The sequence below is a fragment of the Necator americanus genome, chromosome IV (assembly GCF_031761385.1).
Source record: "Necator americanus strain Aroian chromosome IV, whole genome shotgun sequence".
In the NCBI taxonomy this organism is placed as follows: Eukaryota; Metazoa; Nematoda; class Chromadorea; order Rhabditida; family Ancylostomatidae; genus Necator; species Necator americanus.
In genome coordinates this window covers 26,921,511-26,940,485 of record NC_087374.1, presented here as the reverse complement: position 1 = coordinate 26,940,485, position 18,975 = coordinate 26,921,511, and the positions used below count along the sequence as shown (strand labels likewise).

The following is an 18,975-nucleotide window of genomic DNA, read 5'->3' as shown; positions in this document are numbered from 1 at the left end:
AAAAAGGCCCGGAAGATATGGCTTCAGGCGTACTGGCGCGCTATTTTCTACAGGTAGTTCGACTGGAGCGCGCCAGCCTTGTGCATCTTCCGGGCCGTTTTTTACGGCAATTAGGGAGAAATGGACGGAACCACCTCCTTCTCCGTAGTCTCCCATCCCGTATACGAATATTCCACCTGAAATCCGTACCACCTCAGATTCGTGGAGTGATGCCTTTAACAATCTCAAAAATCGTTGAGATGAGTAAGAGACCAGGCACTAGTACCTAAGGTGGACCTGATCCTCACCATGTCTGCGCTGAATGAGTTCTGGGGTCGCGCAGCTCCTGGATTCCTGCTGGTAGCACGCCTCCATACTATGGCTATCTTCCCACTTTTCAAAACTTGGACTGATATTTCTTGTACTCTCCTTCTCTTCCAGTAATTTTAATCAAGTAATTGACTTTCACATTGAACACCAAGGTCATTTTCGTTATCGCTATGAAGCGCTGGTTTTCGAAAAGGATCGCTGCCTACAATCTAAAAGGTGATAAGATAACATTTTCGTAACATGCGGGACTAGAAATTTCCACTACTTCTTTCCCGTTTTGCAACTTTTTCCCCTGAGATGTTCATAGTTGTTTCTGGTTTCATATGCTTGGATATATATCTGCTATATTTGTAGCAAAGTTATATGAAACCGAGTCTTGACTGATTGATTTGGATGAAAAACTAAGTACTGGATTCGATACAGAATGTGATGAAAAATTTCATATAAATGACCATTTCTCCGCAAGTAAACGCAAAAACCGTTTACTTATTTATTTATTCTTTACATGGCAATCCATGTGTTTAACAATGGAGTATACAATGAACGTATAGCACAAACACCAGCAAAATAATAGCAATCAGTACATACATAGGTTAATGAATATAAGTAAAGAAAAATCTAATTAATTGCTTGCTTAAGGAATCCTTTAACAGTTCTCTTAAATACAGAAAGCTTAGCGGGAGTGGGTACTTTTTTGCCATAATTGAGTAGTCTCATTATCAGTATATGGATGTTAAGCACAAACAATTTCTTCTTTTTTTTTATTTTGAGGTTTTCCTTATCTCCGTTTTTGTGATTGATTCAAAGAATATTGCCTTAAATTTGCTCTATAGGAGATTGCAAATGAAAATTCTGCGAGCAATCTTCTTTTTCCTTTTCCTTTGCGTTCACTATGGAAGTGCGTACAAAATGGTGCTTTTCGTGCTCGATATGTCAAATAGTCAGGTTAGTTGAGTCAGTGATTTCTGTCGGTGAATTCTCGTGAGCTCTTTTTTTTTCTTAAAAAACTTTTTTTTTATCTGCATTTCCACAAATTATTTTCAAGCTTCTGTTCAACAAAAGAGTAGCCGAAGCGTTAAGTGCTGCTGGCAATGATGTCACTATGGTATTGATCTCTCCGCTGGTTGATCGAGACATAAGCGACATTAAAATAAACAGCAGTGTAAAATGTAAGACAGTTTCTATAATTAGCACTACATAGTATTTATTACTGTATGATATCCTGCACTGTGAACCTTTAATCTGTTCACTAACGAGGTTTTTTTCTTCATTAGCGTACTCAATCACTTATTCCCATTCAGTGCACACGGTACCGGTTTCAATTGGCCTCTCTAAAGCAAAAATGGAAGAGAACCAAGAAAACTATGTATTTAAGGTGAGTTAAACCACAAACTCCTAACTTAAAAAGTTTAAATTAATTTTTTTTTTCGTTTCAAGCTTTGTTGATTGAAACTAAGACAGTGGGGAAGTGAAGGATAAAGTTACAAATGATTGAACAGTACACTAGCACCGAACGAAATAATCATTTCCCCTCAAAACCCTTCAGTTGATTTTTCGACTCGAATATGGCGTAATTTGGAAATGAGGGTACAGTAAACACAACGCATTATGACCCGAGTGGAAACTCTGATTTTTAAGGAGAATCCGAGTTTCTTATTTAGGTAGGGGATGCAGCACAGTGCAGATGATCCATATACTATTTCTCTTCGTTGATTCTTCACGAAGCTATAAAAGAATCTTTGAAAACAAACTTCTTTTGCTCATTTTGAGGTGGAAAGTGAAGGAGGAGCCATTCAAACAGTTTCGAAAAAACTTGCAAAATTTGTGGAAATTTGTGGAAGTACGTTATTTTCCATGTCTGGCTCATATTCGAATTTATTTCACACCATACTTGCCTGAAAACGTACAGCTAATTTACAGAGATTCTGAAAAACAAGCAATTCCTTGAATGGTTGGAAGCGGAAAAATTCGACATAGCTTTTGCGCATATGTTCGACGTATGCACTGTCGGACTTGTGCACACAGCAAAAATACCCAGTTGGATATGGTTAAACAGGTAAACAGTTATTCAGTTCATGATTCAATTCATTCTTTCATCCATAAAATTTACAGTGGATCTATCATGGATTATGTTGCGTATGCTGTTGGTGTTCCAATTATTCCGAGCTATGTACCACGTAAGTTAGAGCTCACACAGAAGTAGCAGCTATGAGGAAGAGAGTTTCACTACAAGTTACCAGAAATGTGTGTGCATTTTTTTTTCACGAAGAAGGCACAAATAACAAACACAAATAACCAGTTCTCACAAATGACTGTAGCCAGATCCCGTAAATTAGTAAATTCTACATCAGACCACATAAACGCAATATATCACAAATGACGATGTTGGGCAGAAATAGGCTATCTTGGGATCGTTCCACGAGTAGCTAGGATTGGAAGTGTAGATTACGAATATGACCGCGATCAAGCTCAACTCTCCCTAAAGGCATCGCCACATGAATCTGAGGTGGTACGGATTTTAGGTGGAGTATTCGTACACAGGATCGTAGAGATATAGATATAGAGAGAAGGGTGATTCCATCCATTTCTTCCTAAATCCCGTCAAACCGGCCCGGAAGATACGGCTTCAGGCGTTCTGGCGCACTATTTTCTACAACGAGTTCGGTTGGAGCGCGTCAGCGTTTTGCACGCGCCGCATCTTCCGAAGTGTTTTTTAACAGAAATTAGGAAGAAATGGACGGAATCACTCCCCACCCCCCACCCCCACCCCCTTTTCATAACCTACTACATACCATAATACTTCCCGTAAAAGAATACTTCACCTGAAATCCGTACCACCTCAGATTCCTGGGGTGATGCCTTTAAACGCGCCACCTCAATCAGTTTATAAATGAAATGTACAGGCTAAAAAAATATCGGATGCCAAGAAATTTGAAACTAAAGCTACTAGCTCAGAAACGTACATATGCATTGTGCAGTCGATGTTACTCTGTGGAGACATCTGATTACATATCAACCTCTTTTTTCTTCAGCAATGATGATGGATGTGGCAGGTGAAATGAATTTCATTGAAAGAACAAAAAGCGTCATAGGCCATGTGCTGATGAAGGTTTTATGGAAAAGGTAGGTAGTAAAAATATCAACGATGCTGCTAAAAAAAAGTCCTGAAATTGTCGGTATTTCCTTATACAGGTTAGTTGCCGATCCAGAAACTGAACTGTTCCGCAGTTTAATTCGGTCGGATTTCCCAGACCTCGTGGATCTCTCGTCAAAGTGTCCGTTGGTAAGAGAGCTTGAATATTTCGAAGAAACAAGACTCACTAGAGGAAACAGTGCCAACTGTTGGGTGTCTTCTGATTTTTTATTCGAAATTCGAGTTTTCAAGAAGAATATGAAGGAAATTTCCAAGGATTCTGCAATATTTTTGATTACTGTTTTGTTTCAAATGTTTTTCTTTCTCTGAGAAGTCGAATTTTCACCAACGACTTCCTGCCTTACAAATGATTCTTTTCGTGAATGACAAAGATGAATAATGCTCCATTTTGTCTGTATTGTTCTCTTTTGTTCTTTTACACATTATTTTCTTTGCTGAGCAAAAAAAAAGTGTAGAGAGAAATTGTGAGCATAAATCCGAGTTTACGGCCGGAAAACGGCATGTCGCAGGAGAATGGCTAAGCAGGCAACATTCTCCTCAGGAGTTGTAATGACGTTCACCTCGCACATAACCCTACCTAACGCATGGTGAATAGAGGTAGCGGAGTGATGTACATGGCCAACTTACTTGGTTTTTGATGTATATGCATTTCTCAGGCTACCTACATACTTGTATATCATTGCAATAAAGAATACAGTAGTGACTATCTAGTGTAGTTTTCTTGTTTTGTGTTAATAGCTATGTCTTTAAGGTAATGGCAAATACCAACGATCTGTACGATATGACTCGACCGTTGCTGGCCAAAGTGGTGAATATCGGGGGAGTTGGAATGGAGGTTGTCGATGCAAAGCCTCTTCCTAAGGTTGAACCATTGTTGCATAGCATTTTGCACGCATATTCGTTCCAGTGTTTCGGTTCTGGCCGACCTCTTAGTATTTTTAGAGACTCTGGATGAATAGAAAGCGCAGTACTAGCGAATTGATCCAAGATAAAGCTTTTTTCCATGAAAAAAATACAGAGAAACGTCTTAATAGACAGATTTTCTCAATTTCGAATCCCTTATCGCAGACGTATCTACTTAGACACATTTGGAATGAACTATGTCATTTCTTCAAAATAACTAGCAACATAGAAGATTGTCACTTGTATTTTCAGAATATAGAGGAAATTGTAGCCAAGAGCGAAGGAACAGTACTATTCTCGTTTGGTTCGGTTACGGCAGCTCATAAAATGCCTATGGAATGGAAGAAATCATTCATGAAAGCCTTCAAATCTTTTCCCAACTATCAATTTTTTGTGAGATACGAGAAGGAAGATCTTGACGGTTTGTTGTTGACTCTTGTTGACTTCTCTGCTTACATGCTACAAAAACGCCTACAATGTATTTTAATTTCTTGATCGGCTCTTCCAGGCACTACGCTATGCTCTGAAAATAAAAAAAACATTGGCTAATTGTTAGGGTGGAGTAATTCTTCCACAAATCTATTTATTTTATCTAACTGTTCCAACTACTTGTCTTGTTCTATGTCTATGGTTACAGTAATTAATTCACTTGCTTACTCTACATCATACTGAACTCTGATTTCACAAAACTTCCAGAACTAAGTGTTTTCGCCACAGATTTTTGCCATCTGATCTACATTAACCTTTAATAAGCACGGCAATATTTTGTGAAGTGAGCGTTTTCGTTTTCACTCAGTAACCGAAACATTCACATTTAGGAGAATCTAAAACCTGCAAATAATTTAAATTTTTGTGAGGATCCGAGTGTGACAGTTTTGATGAGCGTTTTCAAATAGCTGTAGGCTCTGAATTTCGCGTTCTACCTTCTGAAATCAACCAATTCTTTGAAATCTAATTCAGAAATTTTTTTAAAACATTTTTTTCGCTCTAGAAGACAATTTATAGTCGTTTCCTCAAACAGTGTGCAAGCGACTGAGGATTTCTCTTCAACCATGGTGTTCTTTGGTTTCTTGTTCTGAAATGTTCGATATGATATGCATTTCATGCAATTTCCAAAGCGCCCTCTGCCTATCTTATTTCTTGCTCTTTCTGGCTTGTAGTGCAGAAAAAAAGAACTGGTTGTGACGTGGTTGCAGATTTTCTTCCTGGAAACGTTCATTTATTCAAATGGCTTCCTCAATCTGACATCCTCCGACATCCTAAAACAAAGGCTTTCATTACTCACGGTGGATATAACAGTGTACAGGTAACATTCCCGTTTATATGTGCGTTTCTTTCCCGAAATAAAGAATTCCAGGAGGCGATTCTCACGGGCATTCCATTAATAGCGATTCCCCTTTTCGGTGATCAGCTAAAGAATTCACGTCTTATAGAACATCATGGTATTGGAGTAATTCTGCAAAAAGCAGAAATCTCCACTCAAACAGTGATTGGAGCTATAGAGGAAGTCACAGGGAATTCACGGTTGGTTCAGTTTAGTCCTTGGTTTTTTTTTCCATAAATTGAATGCTAAGTTAAATGTTCTTTTTGCAGGTATTCAAAAAATGCGAAACGTCTTTCGAGAATGGTTGAACGAAAGCCAGTCAGTTCAGCTCATCTCTTGGTGAAATGGGCGGAATTTGTAGCAGAATTTCAAACGTTAGAAAATTTGGAGCCGGCTGGAAATAAGCTCAACTTCTTCCAGTATCATTCACTAGATGTTATTGCATTTTTAATTTCAGTGCTAGTCCTAGTATTATACGTAGTTTTCAAAGTAATGAAATTAATTTGCTTAACCATATATCGTTATCTTAAAGGAATTAGGAAAACGAAGACTGACTGATTATTCTACAGATAATTCCAGTTCTTTTCGTTTTTGTGTGTATATTTTTCGTACATAATGAGAAAAGTGAGAGTATTTTAATTTCATTTTAGTGAATGAACTTTGTGTTCGAAGAGATATTAAATTATTACGAAAACGATTCCTTATGCACCCTATTCTTCAGACATCATTCCATTAGAGTGCCACTTGTTCCGAGCCCTTGAGCATCCCCTCAAGCAAAAATTCAATTTTTTCACTGATCTCAATTCCTTCTTGGAGTTTTTTGAGTTCCAGCTCTCCAGCTTCTTGTCCCAGAGAATCGTAACTCTCAAAAAAAAATGACACAGTGATAGACACGAATACAGCGGACCAATGGACCGACTTTTATCAATGTACCATTCTGAAACTATGATACTGTACAGGGTAAGCGTGTGAAAAAAATAAGTAGCCAACCTAATAATATCATAATAATTATTGGGATTACAATTGCAAACAAGTGGAGTGCATTTCCTTGTTAAAGATCAACACAACTATGATATTTTGCTGAATATTTGAGGAACATCATTCTTTGTCAAAATTTCTACTCACCATTATTAATTCTGTTAAATTCTAGCGTCCCATTCTTTTCAGGTGGAACAACTGAGAAAACAGATGTACTTGCTCGCTCTAGCCCACTTGGGCTAAATCCTGTACATAAAACGTCACTACGTGCCCGAAACACAGCTGAACAATCAACAAAAACGGTTACTGGCTTCATTTGATGTGAAAGAATCTGTGTAGATCCATGAGAGTTTCATTTATGAACATTATCTGTGGGCGGCGTAACCACAGAAGTTCACAAACACAGCACTTTTTACTTCGAAGGCGTTCTATACTAAATAGAGAAAAGAATATCCACAGTACTACTTTTGAGATCTTACTTCGAGTGTAAAGACTGTTCATGAGACAGAAATAAAATCATCACCTCCATGGGGACCAGTGACCATAAAACTATCCACAAACATTTTAGTTTACTAAAAATTAAGTTTACTAAGTTTCCCTTAAGGAAGAAAAATATTTTTGTGTCTTAACAATTTAGCAATGCAGATAATTTGAATACTATAAATTTTTCATGGACACGGATCTGTCGCGCAGTTCCTCTCCTCAGTGAACGGAAACTGCATAAAATATTTTATGGCCCCCCTTGTGGAGCTTCTTTTACCTTCCTTCATCTGTTTCTTCGTAGAAAAAAAAGTGATATCCAAAATTCAGCATCACGTAATGAGGAACGGAAAAAGTGAATGGTACTGAATAGCTGCTGCGAAATTCTCGAGACGAATTTGTAAAAGGTAGATAAGAATACATGGATAAAGTGGGACCTTCCGCTATCGCTGAAGAAAACGAAAACAATTGACTTTTTCGCCGGTATTTTTAGGAAATATTTCGTTCACTTTCAACAATAACCACCAGAACGTGGTCATAAGTTTTCTAGAAGTCTTTCCCCTAATAAGGGATCAGGAGTAGGATTTAGCATCGGTGTGAAATCAGTGCAGCAAATCAGCTGTTTGAATTGGGTCATAGATTTACTGATAAAACACTTGTTATGACGAGAAAAACCAGGCTACGTCCTTATCATGTGTTCCGCTACGACATTTCACAGTTAACGTCAAAACCAGGCATCCAGAAAATTAGGATACCGCACCTCTATTATCTATCTGCAGCTTATTAGGTTGATTTGATTGGTTCTCTTTTCTTCTAGGAAAATTGCACTTCTGTCGTATGTTGGTTGATCTATAAAGGCTAGATTTGTGGAGAATCCTTAGATGTGTATTCCCAAAATTTCAGCGCTAGTTGTATTTTTGAATCTTCTAATGAAAGTTGTGGAACTAGCCTCTTTCTCTCTTTAAGCAATGAATATTCACGGAATATCGTTCCTTTTTCTCCTCCATATGGCTTCTGGCTATAAACTGGTGATGTTCGTCTTGGATATCTCTAACAGTCAGGTATCATTCACATTTTCCTGAAAAGTGTTGATGTATTAAACAAGTATTACTAAGTAATGGAGTTACATATCCAAAGGTTCTTTTGAACATATGAAAGTTTTTAAGAACTAATGAACTCAGCACATGTGAATGTGTCAGTACTTGTGTTAACCCAGACAACCGTTACGCAACATCTGCATTCCATCTGAGCACTCTCTAGCTATTTCACTCTTTCTGTCCGAAGTCTTATCTCAAGTAGAACGTTGTGCTCTCCAGAATAACACAGGCAGAGGCATCTGTGCATCTATGCATATTTTTAACTAACTTATTTTTTTTTGAGAATTTATTATTTTCATGTTTTTGAGAGTTTTTTTATTTGAGAATTTACTATTTTAATGTTTTTAATTAATTAATTTTTTGAGAATTCATTATTTTAATGTTAGCCGATTCATTATGCTACGTACTGTATCTCGAGAAGTACGTCTTAGCTTCGTTTCGCTTAAATTGGGTTCTTTTGACGGAAGCAGTTTTGCTCAAAATATCCTGAAGAAAGATTAGCATATTGTAATCATTATATGGTGTCTTTAAGGTGCTTTTTAATAAGCGTGTTGCTGAAACCCTTGCTGATCACGGACACAATGTGACGGTTGTTCTCATGCAAGCGGTGGATGACCGTGCCGAAGCAGAAATCAAATTCAATGAGAATGTGAATAGTAGGTTCTCAAGAGAAACTGATCGGTAATAATAGTGTTCGTAATCGAAAGATGCAACATCACTCATTTTAGTTTATCGTGTGAACGGATCAGTAGGAGTCAGTCGGCAGGAATTAGAAGAACAACAAGCATCCGTTATTTTTGAGATAAGTTCAATAATTCAAAAATAGGTTCAATTCAAAATTGTTCTATCGATCACGAGTCAAAAATGACACGAGGAAAAGCTGTGAGAGATAAAAAAACTCACACCGCCAATCTTCAGGATTACTCAATGTTTGACAGACGAGTATGGAAATCAATGCAACAAGGAATGCGTCTTATCTTGGGATCATGCAAAAGTACGTTTTCAACCATGGATTTGTGGTCGTAAACGTGAGGATAGTCAATCGCGAAGTTGACGATGTTCGGATCTCTCCGGGAAAAGATGGGGTTAGAGGTACAGGTATGAAAGTAATCACGCCCAATTCCCATTTCAATTCGAATTCCAATCCAATTCCCAGACACTCCTGAAAAATGACGTGAGAAACTTTTTAATACTGCCTTTTCGAGGTGCTGCTCTTTTGGTTTTTTTCTTGTAAGAGTCCTCTATGCTGGTGGCGGGGTGTGGGGCCTGGCCTGTCGGTCTTTGCTGGCACTTCGTTTGTTTTCCACGCCGTATTGGAGTTTGGGTCTGTTGTTTGGTGTTTCTCGCTCACCTGGGTTGTCGGTGGGCTCCCTCTATTGTGTTTTGCTGGCTGCGCTCGGTATGTTGTTATATATTCCTGTGCCTCGTTGTATTATTGTGCTTTCTGTCGCTTTGTTGGTGTTCGTTTTATTGAGAGTTGGGTGTGTTTGGGTGGCCCCTGTTCATTTCGCTCCTTGTTTGACTTTTCGGTGTCTGGCTGTGCTGTTTGGCTTCTGCGACTCCTCGTGCTGCCTGTATGTCCCTGCCATGCTGTACGACGTCTCTGGTTTGTTGGTGGGGTGTGGCTGGTATGTTGTGGGTGCTTTAATTTGTAATCTGTAGGACTTGGTTTTTGTGGTTATAATACTCGACTTTGCCTTTGTAGGCTACTGGCCCTTTTTGACTATTCGCTTGTTTCTACCACTTTCTCCTCGTTTAATGTTGTCTTCCTTTTGAATTGGCTTATTTGGAGCCCTTAGAAAATTTGAGTGAGGTGGGCTTTTCGCGTTGTTTGGAATGTACGACTTGCGGTGTGCTCGGATCGTTAAATTGGTATGGGTTTGGGACGACGTTACAGCCGATCTAATTTGTGTTTTGGATCCTCGATGAACCAATTAACGAGAGTATTGGTGTTGACCTCTGTGAAGAACTGGTGGTTTTTTATTCCAATACAGTGAATTTGCTGTGTTCATACTTTCTTGACGCTGTGGTTGCTCTTCGCGGGATATTGTTTAGCCGACTGTGGTATTGGCGATTTGAAATTGAAAGCCGGTGTTGATATTGTGTTACGCTGTCTATTTGCACTTTGTGTCTGTGCTTTGGGCTGGCTGGTCCGTTCCCGTTGTACCTTTGTTGTTTTTGTTTTCTGTTTTTGTACTGGCTTCCTTGTTACCTTTTTGTTACTGGGCTTTTTTTTCAATGAGTCTTTTCCTGAGCTTTGTACGGATCTGTATCTTTGGTTATTCTCTTTATTTCTGCGTCTACTACTCTCTTCTTCTTCGGAATAACCTTCTTTGTAGTACCGCATCTTTTGGCGGTTGTCTTGGCTGTTGCTTGTCTGATTGTGGTGGTCGTCGTTTGGGATCAAGTTGGTGACCCTCCTGCTGGTCTCGGTCGACTGTTTTGTCACGTGCTCCCTTGCTTGGGATTTGCTTTCCGAAGTTGATGTTTCGGCAACGTGACCATGATAAGCGCTCTGGGGGATGTGTGTCCGGGATTCTTCCCTTTGGGTGGGAGATGTTGCTTGCACTTGTTATCTCGCGGGCGCCCGTCTTTTTGATAAATTGGGTTCCGGTTTGTGGTTTGTGTTTTTTTTCTAGTCTCTGTCGAAGGATGTTCATTTGTTTTTTTGTTTTTTTTCCTTTTCTGGTGCACCATTGGTGTATGTGAATAAATAAATAAAAAAAAAACATGCTACATCAGGCTACAGGCGTAGGCGCCGTGTCCACGAGGACGAGGAGAGACAGCGGTAGCAGTGTACAGGTTGTCTGCTCGCTGGCAGATGCGGCACCTACGCCTTCGCCCATACGTGGGGCACATTACCAGGTGGAAAAATTCGATCCCCAAGGCCGTTTCGTAAGTAGTTTTTCGGACGTGTAAAGGGGAACAGAGCCTGATTGCGCTCACACTCATAATCACCAGCTCTAGTTTTCTCTTTTCCTGGAGAGATCCCAGCTTCGTCAATTTCGTTGTGTGTTGTCTTTATCAGGTGTATCAGTGAAGAATTTGTTCGTCATATGCGACTGAAAGATAAGTTTTAGATATTATAAGCAATCAGGAGTTCCTCGCTTGGCTCCAGAAGGAGCATTTCGACCTTGCCTTTGCTCACGTCTATCAGGTTTGTCCAATAGGACTCGTTCAAGTTGGTCGCATTCCAACATGGATATGGCTTAATAGGTGAATGAACTCCTCTTAACATTCTATTCAATAATTCACCTCCCACTAAGATACTCCGCCACAATCGAACGTCAATTGATGCGATGAATAAAAATCGCTAATTCTTCGACAGAAGGCGAAAAAAACTCGAATCTGGGTCTTTTTCACAACTCGCTTCAATTTGTTCTCTTTCGTCATATTCGGGCATCCATAAATTTATAAGCGCAAGGTCCATCGATAAGGTATGTATAAGTAGAATTTTTGGAAATGGTTCTTGAAAAAAACTACCTGCAGCTACAGACTAGCGAGGGTAAGGTTGAGATAATTGCACACTAAGGATACATGATTTCGCACTTAGTGCCCGCTCAGGTCAATCGAATATTAAATGGGACCCAAATGATATAAACGTTGTCAGAGATTAGCTAGGAACATAGAACTTCATACCTCTCAACCTCGTATGAGATTGTTGTTGCCTAATTCAGAAAAAAACGAGTTCGTTGTTCAAACTTCTTGTAAGGGAGCGATGAAGGTTACATCGCCTTTCTCCACCTTCTCGACAATCAAAACCTACCAGAAATTGAATAATCTTCCGTAATGTTGGACGTCATCTCCACCAAGAAAAAGAAATAGAATTTATTCATACTCCTCAAGTTTACGAATAAAATGGAGTAAATTTCAGCGCGCCATTGGTTGAATATGTTGCTCAACAAATTGGAGTTCCAACAATCCCAAGCTATGTCCCACGTACGTAAACATTTTTTCTAATGCTTAGTTGTTGTGTACAAGAGAGAATTACAGCACTTGCAATGGAAAGTCACGACGTGATGACTTTTTACGAAAGGACAAAGAGTTTAATAGGACATGCCATGACTTCTTTAATGTGGGAAAGGTAGTTGAGCAAATATAAAGTGTGGCACAAATCAGTTTGATTGCACATAAATGAAGTGGCAACGTTTCTTTTCAGAATAGTTGCTAATCCAGAAACTGAACTATTTCGTGAATTCATTGATCCATCATTTCCAAACCTGGCAGATATGGCGAAGGAATGCCCACTGGTTGGTCCTTCCACAGATTTGAAAAAAAAAACGTTGAATTCTGAAAGGTCATGGTGAACTCGAACGAGCTGTACGAGTTACCCCGTCCTTCTCTCGCGAAAGTTATAAACATTGGAGGATTGGGAATGCAGCTGCAACAAAGCAAACCGCTACCTGAGGTATCGTGAGCTTTGAAATGCCAATGCTAGCAAGAACTGATAATGGAATGTACATAGGAATTCGAAAAAATAGCAGCAAATGCAGATGGAATTATCATATTTTCCTTTGGATCCGTGGCTCCGATCCAGAAAATGCCTAAAACATGGAAGATGGCATTTTTCAAGGCATTCAGTAAATTTCCAAACATCCATTTTCTGGCGAGATACACGGGTGAAGACGTAAACGGTTAGTTCTGTCATTTTTGTTTGCATAAAATTTGAATATGTACGACGGGAGAGCGCAGCGCAGTCGGCAAGAGGTTTCGCTATTTTTGCACGAGGTTCGAGTCCTCCCTAATGAAATAAAGGCCTTTTATCCCTCCGGAGTCAATAAATTGGTACCAGCCTTTTCTCAAAGGATTAGAATAACGATTTGACACATCGGGTAGACCTCAAACGATTCTGAATTGAAGTGGTCGTGGTGGCGCCTCCAAAGCGGATTGATTAACGCCAGACACCTTATCCTTGATACTTTAAGGAGAGTTCAGCTTGTTTCAGTGTATTGCAAAAGTTCACAATGAGATCCTTCAGCGAGAAGAGAACAGTAACTCACATGAAGACTAACTGCAGGTCATCTGTAGCAAATAACATGGCGTTTATTTTGAGCAAGCACTAGATCAAACCAAAAAACCATGTTTTGTGACATTTAATTTGAAAGAAAAAAGTTCCAAATCACTTAAATCCTTTATTATTATCAGGAGAGAAACCCAAAATGTGATTAGAGAGCATTTTGCTCCAGTAATATCTACTATCATATAAATCGCAGAATTCTTCCACGCGATTTCCCACGGACCCACAGAGACAAAGCGACTTCAGCATAGGCATATTGATTAAAGCCAAACATTTCGAGTTTGATGAAAATTGAAAGGTATGCATAAGTTATGTGTATTAAATTTACATCAAATTTAATATACATAACTTATCCATACCCTCCAATTTTCTCTTTTATCCTTTATAATATGATAATATAACAACACATTTATAATACTATTTATTTAAAGTACACTTTATATATAATATATATAATATGTATAGAAAAAAGTTGGATAGGAAAGAGTTCCCTCAATAAAGCAAAATTTGCCACTCTTCGTGTTACTTCCTACAGATTAGGCGGGGATAAATCTTATAGTAGTGAAAAAAGCTCCATTGTAGGCTCCTGTTACAACTTAGTGAGTTGATGCTGATGCATAAGTATCCCACCACATGGTTGTTCACTCGACGGGCACTGTAAATCCCAGTCCCTGTCCTTTTTGGAAGAGGGGATCGACGAGGAGGAGAAGGGTGCCCACCTCTGTTATCTAGGCCGATTCGTTTCTAAAATATTTCTAAAAGTTATGTGGCGAAAAACTTATGTATAAACCTAATGTTATACAGAGATTCGTAAGTACAAAAACCAATTCGTGGCGACGTCAGGAGAAAAACAAAACTTTCCTTCAAAGGATGACTGGGATTGCGCGCTTTTTATTTGTAACGTCTGTATTTTAAGCTATGCAGATATCCAATTCTTGTCGTACCAATTATCATACATCTTAAAATTTACATGTGTATACATAGCTTATGCATACCCTTTCATTGAACAGATGCATGTTCAAATACAGTGGAGTTAAAACATTTGCAAACGGCAAAGGTCCCCTCGATCCTTACCGGTACACTCCGCCGCCCCGTTTTGAGCGCAGCTATTTACACAACTGCGTTCATGACGTTTTGACCATACCTTTCAAATAATATTCGTGGTCGAAATGTAACGGGGGTGGAAAGGCGGAGGGGGAGAGGGGCATGAGCACTCAACGCTGCTCTTGCTAAACCGTACCTTTTGAGCACAAACTTCCATATAGAAGTAGATCCCAGTATCAGGGGTGGTTCCACTCATCTCCCCCTAACCGTAGTAAAAAAAAAACGGCGCGAAAGACTCCGTTCGTCGCGACGCTTTCAGTTGCAACGCTCCACTCTCGTACAGGCGCCAAATCCCGTTACGCAGCTGTCTAGAGATGGTGAGCTCTTATCGACTGGCTATTAAAGTGAAACCAATAAATAGGATGCTGAGCGGATCAGAACGTACACATGGAGAAGCGTTCTAACGTTTCTCCTAGAAACTAAGGCGGTTCCCACGCCCGTTTTTTTTAGGACGATTAGCGAGAGGTGAGCGGAACCATCCCAGGTCCCGCAATCTACAGTTCTTCTCTAGCTCTTCCCGTGGATTCCCTCACTACGGCAGATTCGTGGTATGCTGCCTTTAAGTTACAAATGTTTTTCCCAATTGAGAAGGCGACAGTTCATCAACCGACTGTTCATCACTGGAAGTAAATAGTTAAGCCAGTCGGTGTCCTAGAACCTAAGCATTAGTCTTCGATGACCCGTGACATGAAGGCCTCTATCTTCCTTTTTTATTTTAGTAGCTTTAGCCTTACATTTCATAGCTCCTCTAAGAATAATGCTTTGGTTTGTTTCCCCGAGTGACATCGTTTCCTGTATGAAATAAAATGAATAACGTCCGTGAAAATCTTTTGAGTGAAATTTTTGTGGGAAAAGTGCCACAATTATTATTGAATCAGAACACTTCAGTACAAGTAGTGAATGAGAAGCACCCCGTCAAACATCAACAAGTAAGCTTCTCATGGAAATCTGCAACTCAAAATCGGTTTTCAAGTTTTTCTCCTTCGTTTTTCTCTTTCTTCATTATTTGTTCACTTTTCCCCACCACCAGCGCACAATTGAATATTAGTATTGTAGTAGTATCATTGTACTTTTTATGCGACACCGAGTGTTGGATTTCTCACGGTTCGACGTAATTACTGGGTTCGCTTTAAGCGCACGCGATACTATTAATATTCGGGACGGTATCATGGGTTACTCTGATTTCTGCTTATCCAAGCTAATACTGTCGTCGACTGTGAGCTCCTTGTAACAGGTGATTCTTGTATCACTTCCGTTAACCTAGAAAACAAAATAAATCATTGCTTCCAATGTTACCTCATAATTTTGTACTTTATCATATAAATACTTCATATGATAAGCCGTAAAGATACCTTTTAAGTCACAGAACACGCTTAGCTGTGCCATCAGCGCTACCCGCATCTCGTCCAGTCTCTCACTTTAACCTTTACACCACCACTAAATGAAAATTTCCAGAAATTTTCAATTATTTTGTCCATTCATTGTGTTAAGAAAATTATGCGGAAGATATCGGGCAAACTACGTCTAGAGGTACTATAAAACACTTGAAAGAAGTGAAGTTTATTAATTATCACTGATAACGAACGTCCTGTTTTCATTAGTATTTCGTAGCTGAAAGAAACAGCCGTGAATCTATACATCCAACCAGGACTAAGCTCTTTGTATTGTGGTTCACCTATTTTGGATTGTGCATTACAATCTTCATAGGAGCCAACAGAGTTGTAAAATGTTCGCCAGAGTTTTCTGTCTTCGATGCACACAGCGCCTCCACCACGTTTGAATTGTGACTCCTAAATACAAGCAGTCGACATTATAAACACAACTGCTGGATTGATGACCGATCCATCATACCTGTCTATTCACATCACCGATGCATACATAGGGAGCGTCTGGATTCATGGATACACCCCACTTTGAGTGGTCCTTGGAACTGCTGTATGTCATGTTGAGAATCTTTACGCTGTTGATATCGTACACCTTAAATGGAAAAACCATTGGAAAATTATTTTAAAAATCTGGCGTTATATGTCGACATTTGTTCCTGGTCCGCACTGTGTTCCAACGTCCTTAGCACCTCCATTTCTCCACGTTTCTACAGCCATCTCGGTCTTGAGATTAGGTGCAATAAAGTCGTGCCAAAGATCTGCATAATCGCCGGAAATCAGTGAATTTTAAAACTGTAGTATTAGTAGCTTGTTACCATGTCTAAATCTCTTATGCTTTGAGAATGTCAGAATTTTTTTGCCGCCAAGTGTTTGAATTGTTGGGGAAATAGTGAACATAGTGTCCTTTCGAGTGAGTGAATTCATACCAATCACGTCTAGAAGTGACGGCGCTCTGAAGCGAGAGATTTTGATTGTATCTATTTCTTCGTAAGAAATCTAGATCTAGATTAATTACGTACAGCACATTAAAGTAGGTAGCCAGCCTCTTGATAAATGGGGTAACCTGTGCAAATTTCATGTAACGGCTAATGTCCTCAAGGTAGTTTGCATCAAGGGAAAGGCAGAGGAATGACTGAGCAAATTTGGTCCCGCTTTCCGGGTAGTCATACTTCTCTTAATAGAAAGAAGTTCCAGAAGAATTGGAAATGAAACCTATTTTAGCAACTTAAATCCAATCACCTGGGGGTGGGAATCTCGGTACACTATGCACCATCCAGAATCCTGTCTCTTTATCGAATAGCACCACTCCTTTGCTGTGTCCACGCCCATGTCCTAATTTGAAAACTGGACAGTCGTCGTTGTATGCGATTCTGACCGTCTGAAGAAATCCAATTATTAAGGACGCTTAAATTACGTAGAATATAAAAAATACGTCACCTTTCCAAATTCCTTATCTTTCTGATATATTTGATTAACAGTTCCTCCAATCGCAGATTCAGTGCTGTTGATTAGTTTGGAACTTTTCACCCACCCACTCTGCGTCGAATCATAGTAAACAAAGCTGTACCCTTTCGTATCATCAACGTTGCTTGGTAGTTTTATTGCGGCAAACCTGTATATTCGGCGAATGCATTTCAAGTCTTACTGTATTTAGGTTGGTTTAAAGGAATTACCAGTCAACGTCATCTCCTTCCATATTCTTACAAGAAATTTTGGCACTGGTGTAGCTCGCAAACGCAGCAAGAAGTATGAGAATATGCATCATGTTTACCTTGAAAGGTGAAAATGAGACCTACAAAACGGTACTCACCATATTTTTAGGATACTAATAATAAATGAGAAATAGAACAAGCGTGAAAAATTTTGCGAAGTCTGACTGCTTTGTTATGAAGTGAACGGACATTTAAATAACGGGCTTAGTTATCGCTGACGTCAGTCCACATCCACTATCTTCCTTTACAATGAATGAATTCGGGCTGTGTCAACGATATTCTGTATGTCCACGCAGAGTTACAAATAAAATTTGACGCTTTGAAATAAAAAGTTCCATTATCTCACACGAATGCACTTGTCTTTTTATTCTTCGTTGTGTTCTTCGCATAATCACATTAGAGTTACTTGACGAAACGTGCACCAATCGCTCCTTTCACCTAAAAAATAACCATATGGTTAAAAAAACCACGTTACGGACTAAGCATATGTTCTGGAGCAGGTGTATAAAAGCCTAAAAACCGCAGCCGGTGAGATCATCGCAGGTGTTTGCAGGAAAGAGATGCGTTACTGATGGAGTACAAGGTGATAAATTGTTAAGAAATCCGGCACCAATTTTTCGGTTTCTTTAGTTTCGAAATCAAATCATATGTTTGGATTTCAGCTTGGTGATCGTGCCAGCTGACTATATTCTGACTTCATTTGCAAACAAATGAATAGGTCTACGTTCTTTCAAAACTGAGATATTGATTTCCATATTTTGATTCTCTACAGAGGATCGATAGCTTGTAGTGACGGTTTCTTTAGTACTCTTTGCATAGACAATCTAGAGTAGAGTAGAGTAGAAAGCATTTCATAGTGACAGGTTCGAAACCTATTTTATTAGCAAAGTGTAAAAATGCGCTTGCTTCCAGTACTTCCAGTACAGTCAGGCCGCAACAAGATTTTTACCTGGAGCCGATGAGAAATGGAACATCTTCGTGAAACGCGGAGCAGCAGAAAATCGGTGCGCCGAACTGTTGCAAGTACAGGCATCAAATTCACAACTAAAGGAAAAGACGCTTGTATCTATAAAAATGGTTAGATTATGTGAATGTTGCATTTCGTGCTCTCAAGGATTTGACTAAAGACAACCTTTTAAATTAAAAAAAAAGGTTTTAGGAAGAACACACATTAGCTATCCCGGCTAAATTGCCCATAGTCGTTACTATTGCTAAACAGCGGTGTTAACTCAAATCTTCTGTAGTGTCCCGATCCTCCTCAGTTTTATGTGGGTACAAAATATGTAAAGATAAGAAAAATACATTTATAAAAAAATCCTATTCAGAATCTGCTGGCACACAGACATAAACGAATTTTGAACTCATTTTAAAACCTGCCCTTTGCTATATATTTCAAGAACACTTCTTTTGAGTTTGGAGGACTCGACCAGAGTATCTGTGATAGTTACACTAATTACGCCTGAGAATAAATGCTCACAAGTTGTCGCTATGGGTCCGTATCTGTAAGTATGT

General features: G+C 39.2%; 2 protein-coding genes across 4 annotated transcripts; one reads left to right on the top strand and one right to left on the bottom strand.

The window, feature by feature from the left end:
* Positions 1-1,152: 1,152 nt before the first annotated feature.
* On the top strand, positions 1,153-13,256 carry RB195_002848 (uncharacterized protein; the record flags this gene model as incomplete). Of its 3 annotated transcripts, XM_064200280.1 has the most annotated exons (21): positions 1,153-1,254; positions 1,355-1,478; positions 1,611-1,684; positions 2,080-2,149; positions 2,230-2,365; positions 2,422-2,486; positions 3,342-3,432; positions 3,502-3,592; positions 4,215-4,325; positions 4,619-4,787; positions 5,563-5,672; positions 5,724-5,890; positions 5,960-6,125; positions 8,778-8,901; positions 11,326-11,461; positions 12,120-12,184; positions 12,239-12,329; positions 12,405-12,495; positions 12,543-12,653; positions 12,711-12,879; positions 13,171-13,256. In XM_064200280.1, the coding sequence occupies 21 exons, from the start codon at positions 1,153-1,155 to the stop codon at positions 13,254-13,256; spliced, it is 2,349 nt and encodes a 782-aa protein (XP_064056161.1). The 3 variants fall into 3 exon arrangements, with proteins under 3 accessions (XP_064056161.1, XP_064056163.1, XP_064056162.1); XM_064200282.1 differs by lacking the exons at positions 8,778-8,901; positions 11,326-11,461; positions 12,120-12,184; ... (3 more) ...; positions 12,711-12,879; positions 13,171-13,256 and adding an exon at positions 6,841-6,988 and having other exon boundaries at positions 1,219-1,254; positions 5,960-6,064; XM_064200281.1 differs by lacking the exons at positions 1,153-1,254; positions 1,355-1,478; positions 1,611-1,684; ... (8 more) ...; positions 5,724-5,890; positions 5,960-6,125 and adding exons at positions 8,156-8,209; positions 8,974-9,035; positions 9,164-9,239.
* Positions 13,257-15,963: 2,707 nt separating this feature from the next.
* RB195_002847 (uncharacterized protein) lies at positions 15,964-17,516 on the bottom strand (the record flags this gene model as incomplete). The annotated part of the gene is made up of 9 exons (XM_064200279.1): positions 15,964-15,977; positions 16,042-16,156; positions 16,218-16,343; positions 16,400-16,509; positions 16,567-16,703; positions 16,771-16,924; positions 16,991-17,129; positions 17,189-17,363; positions 17,425-17,516. The coding sequence occupies 9 exons, from the start codon at positions 17,514-17,516 to the stop codon at positions 15,964-15,966; spliced, it is 1,062 nt and encodes a 353-aa protein (XP_064056160.1).
* Positions 17,517-18,975: the final 1,459 nt, after the last annotated feature.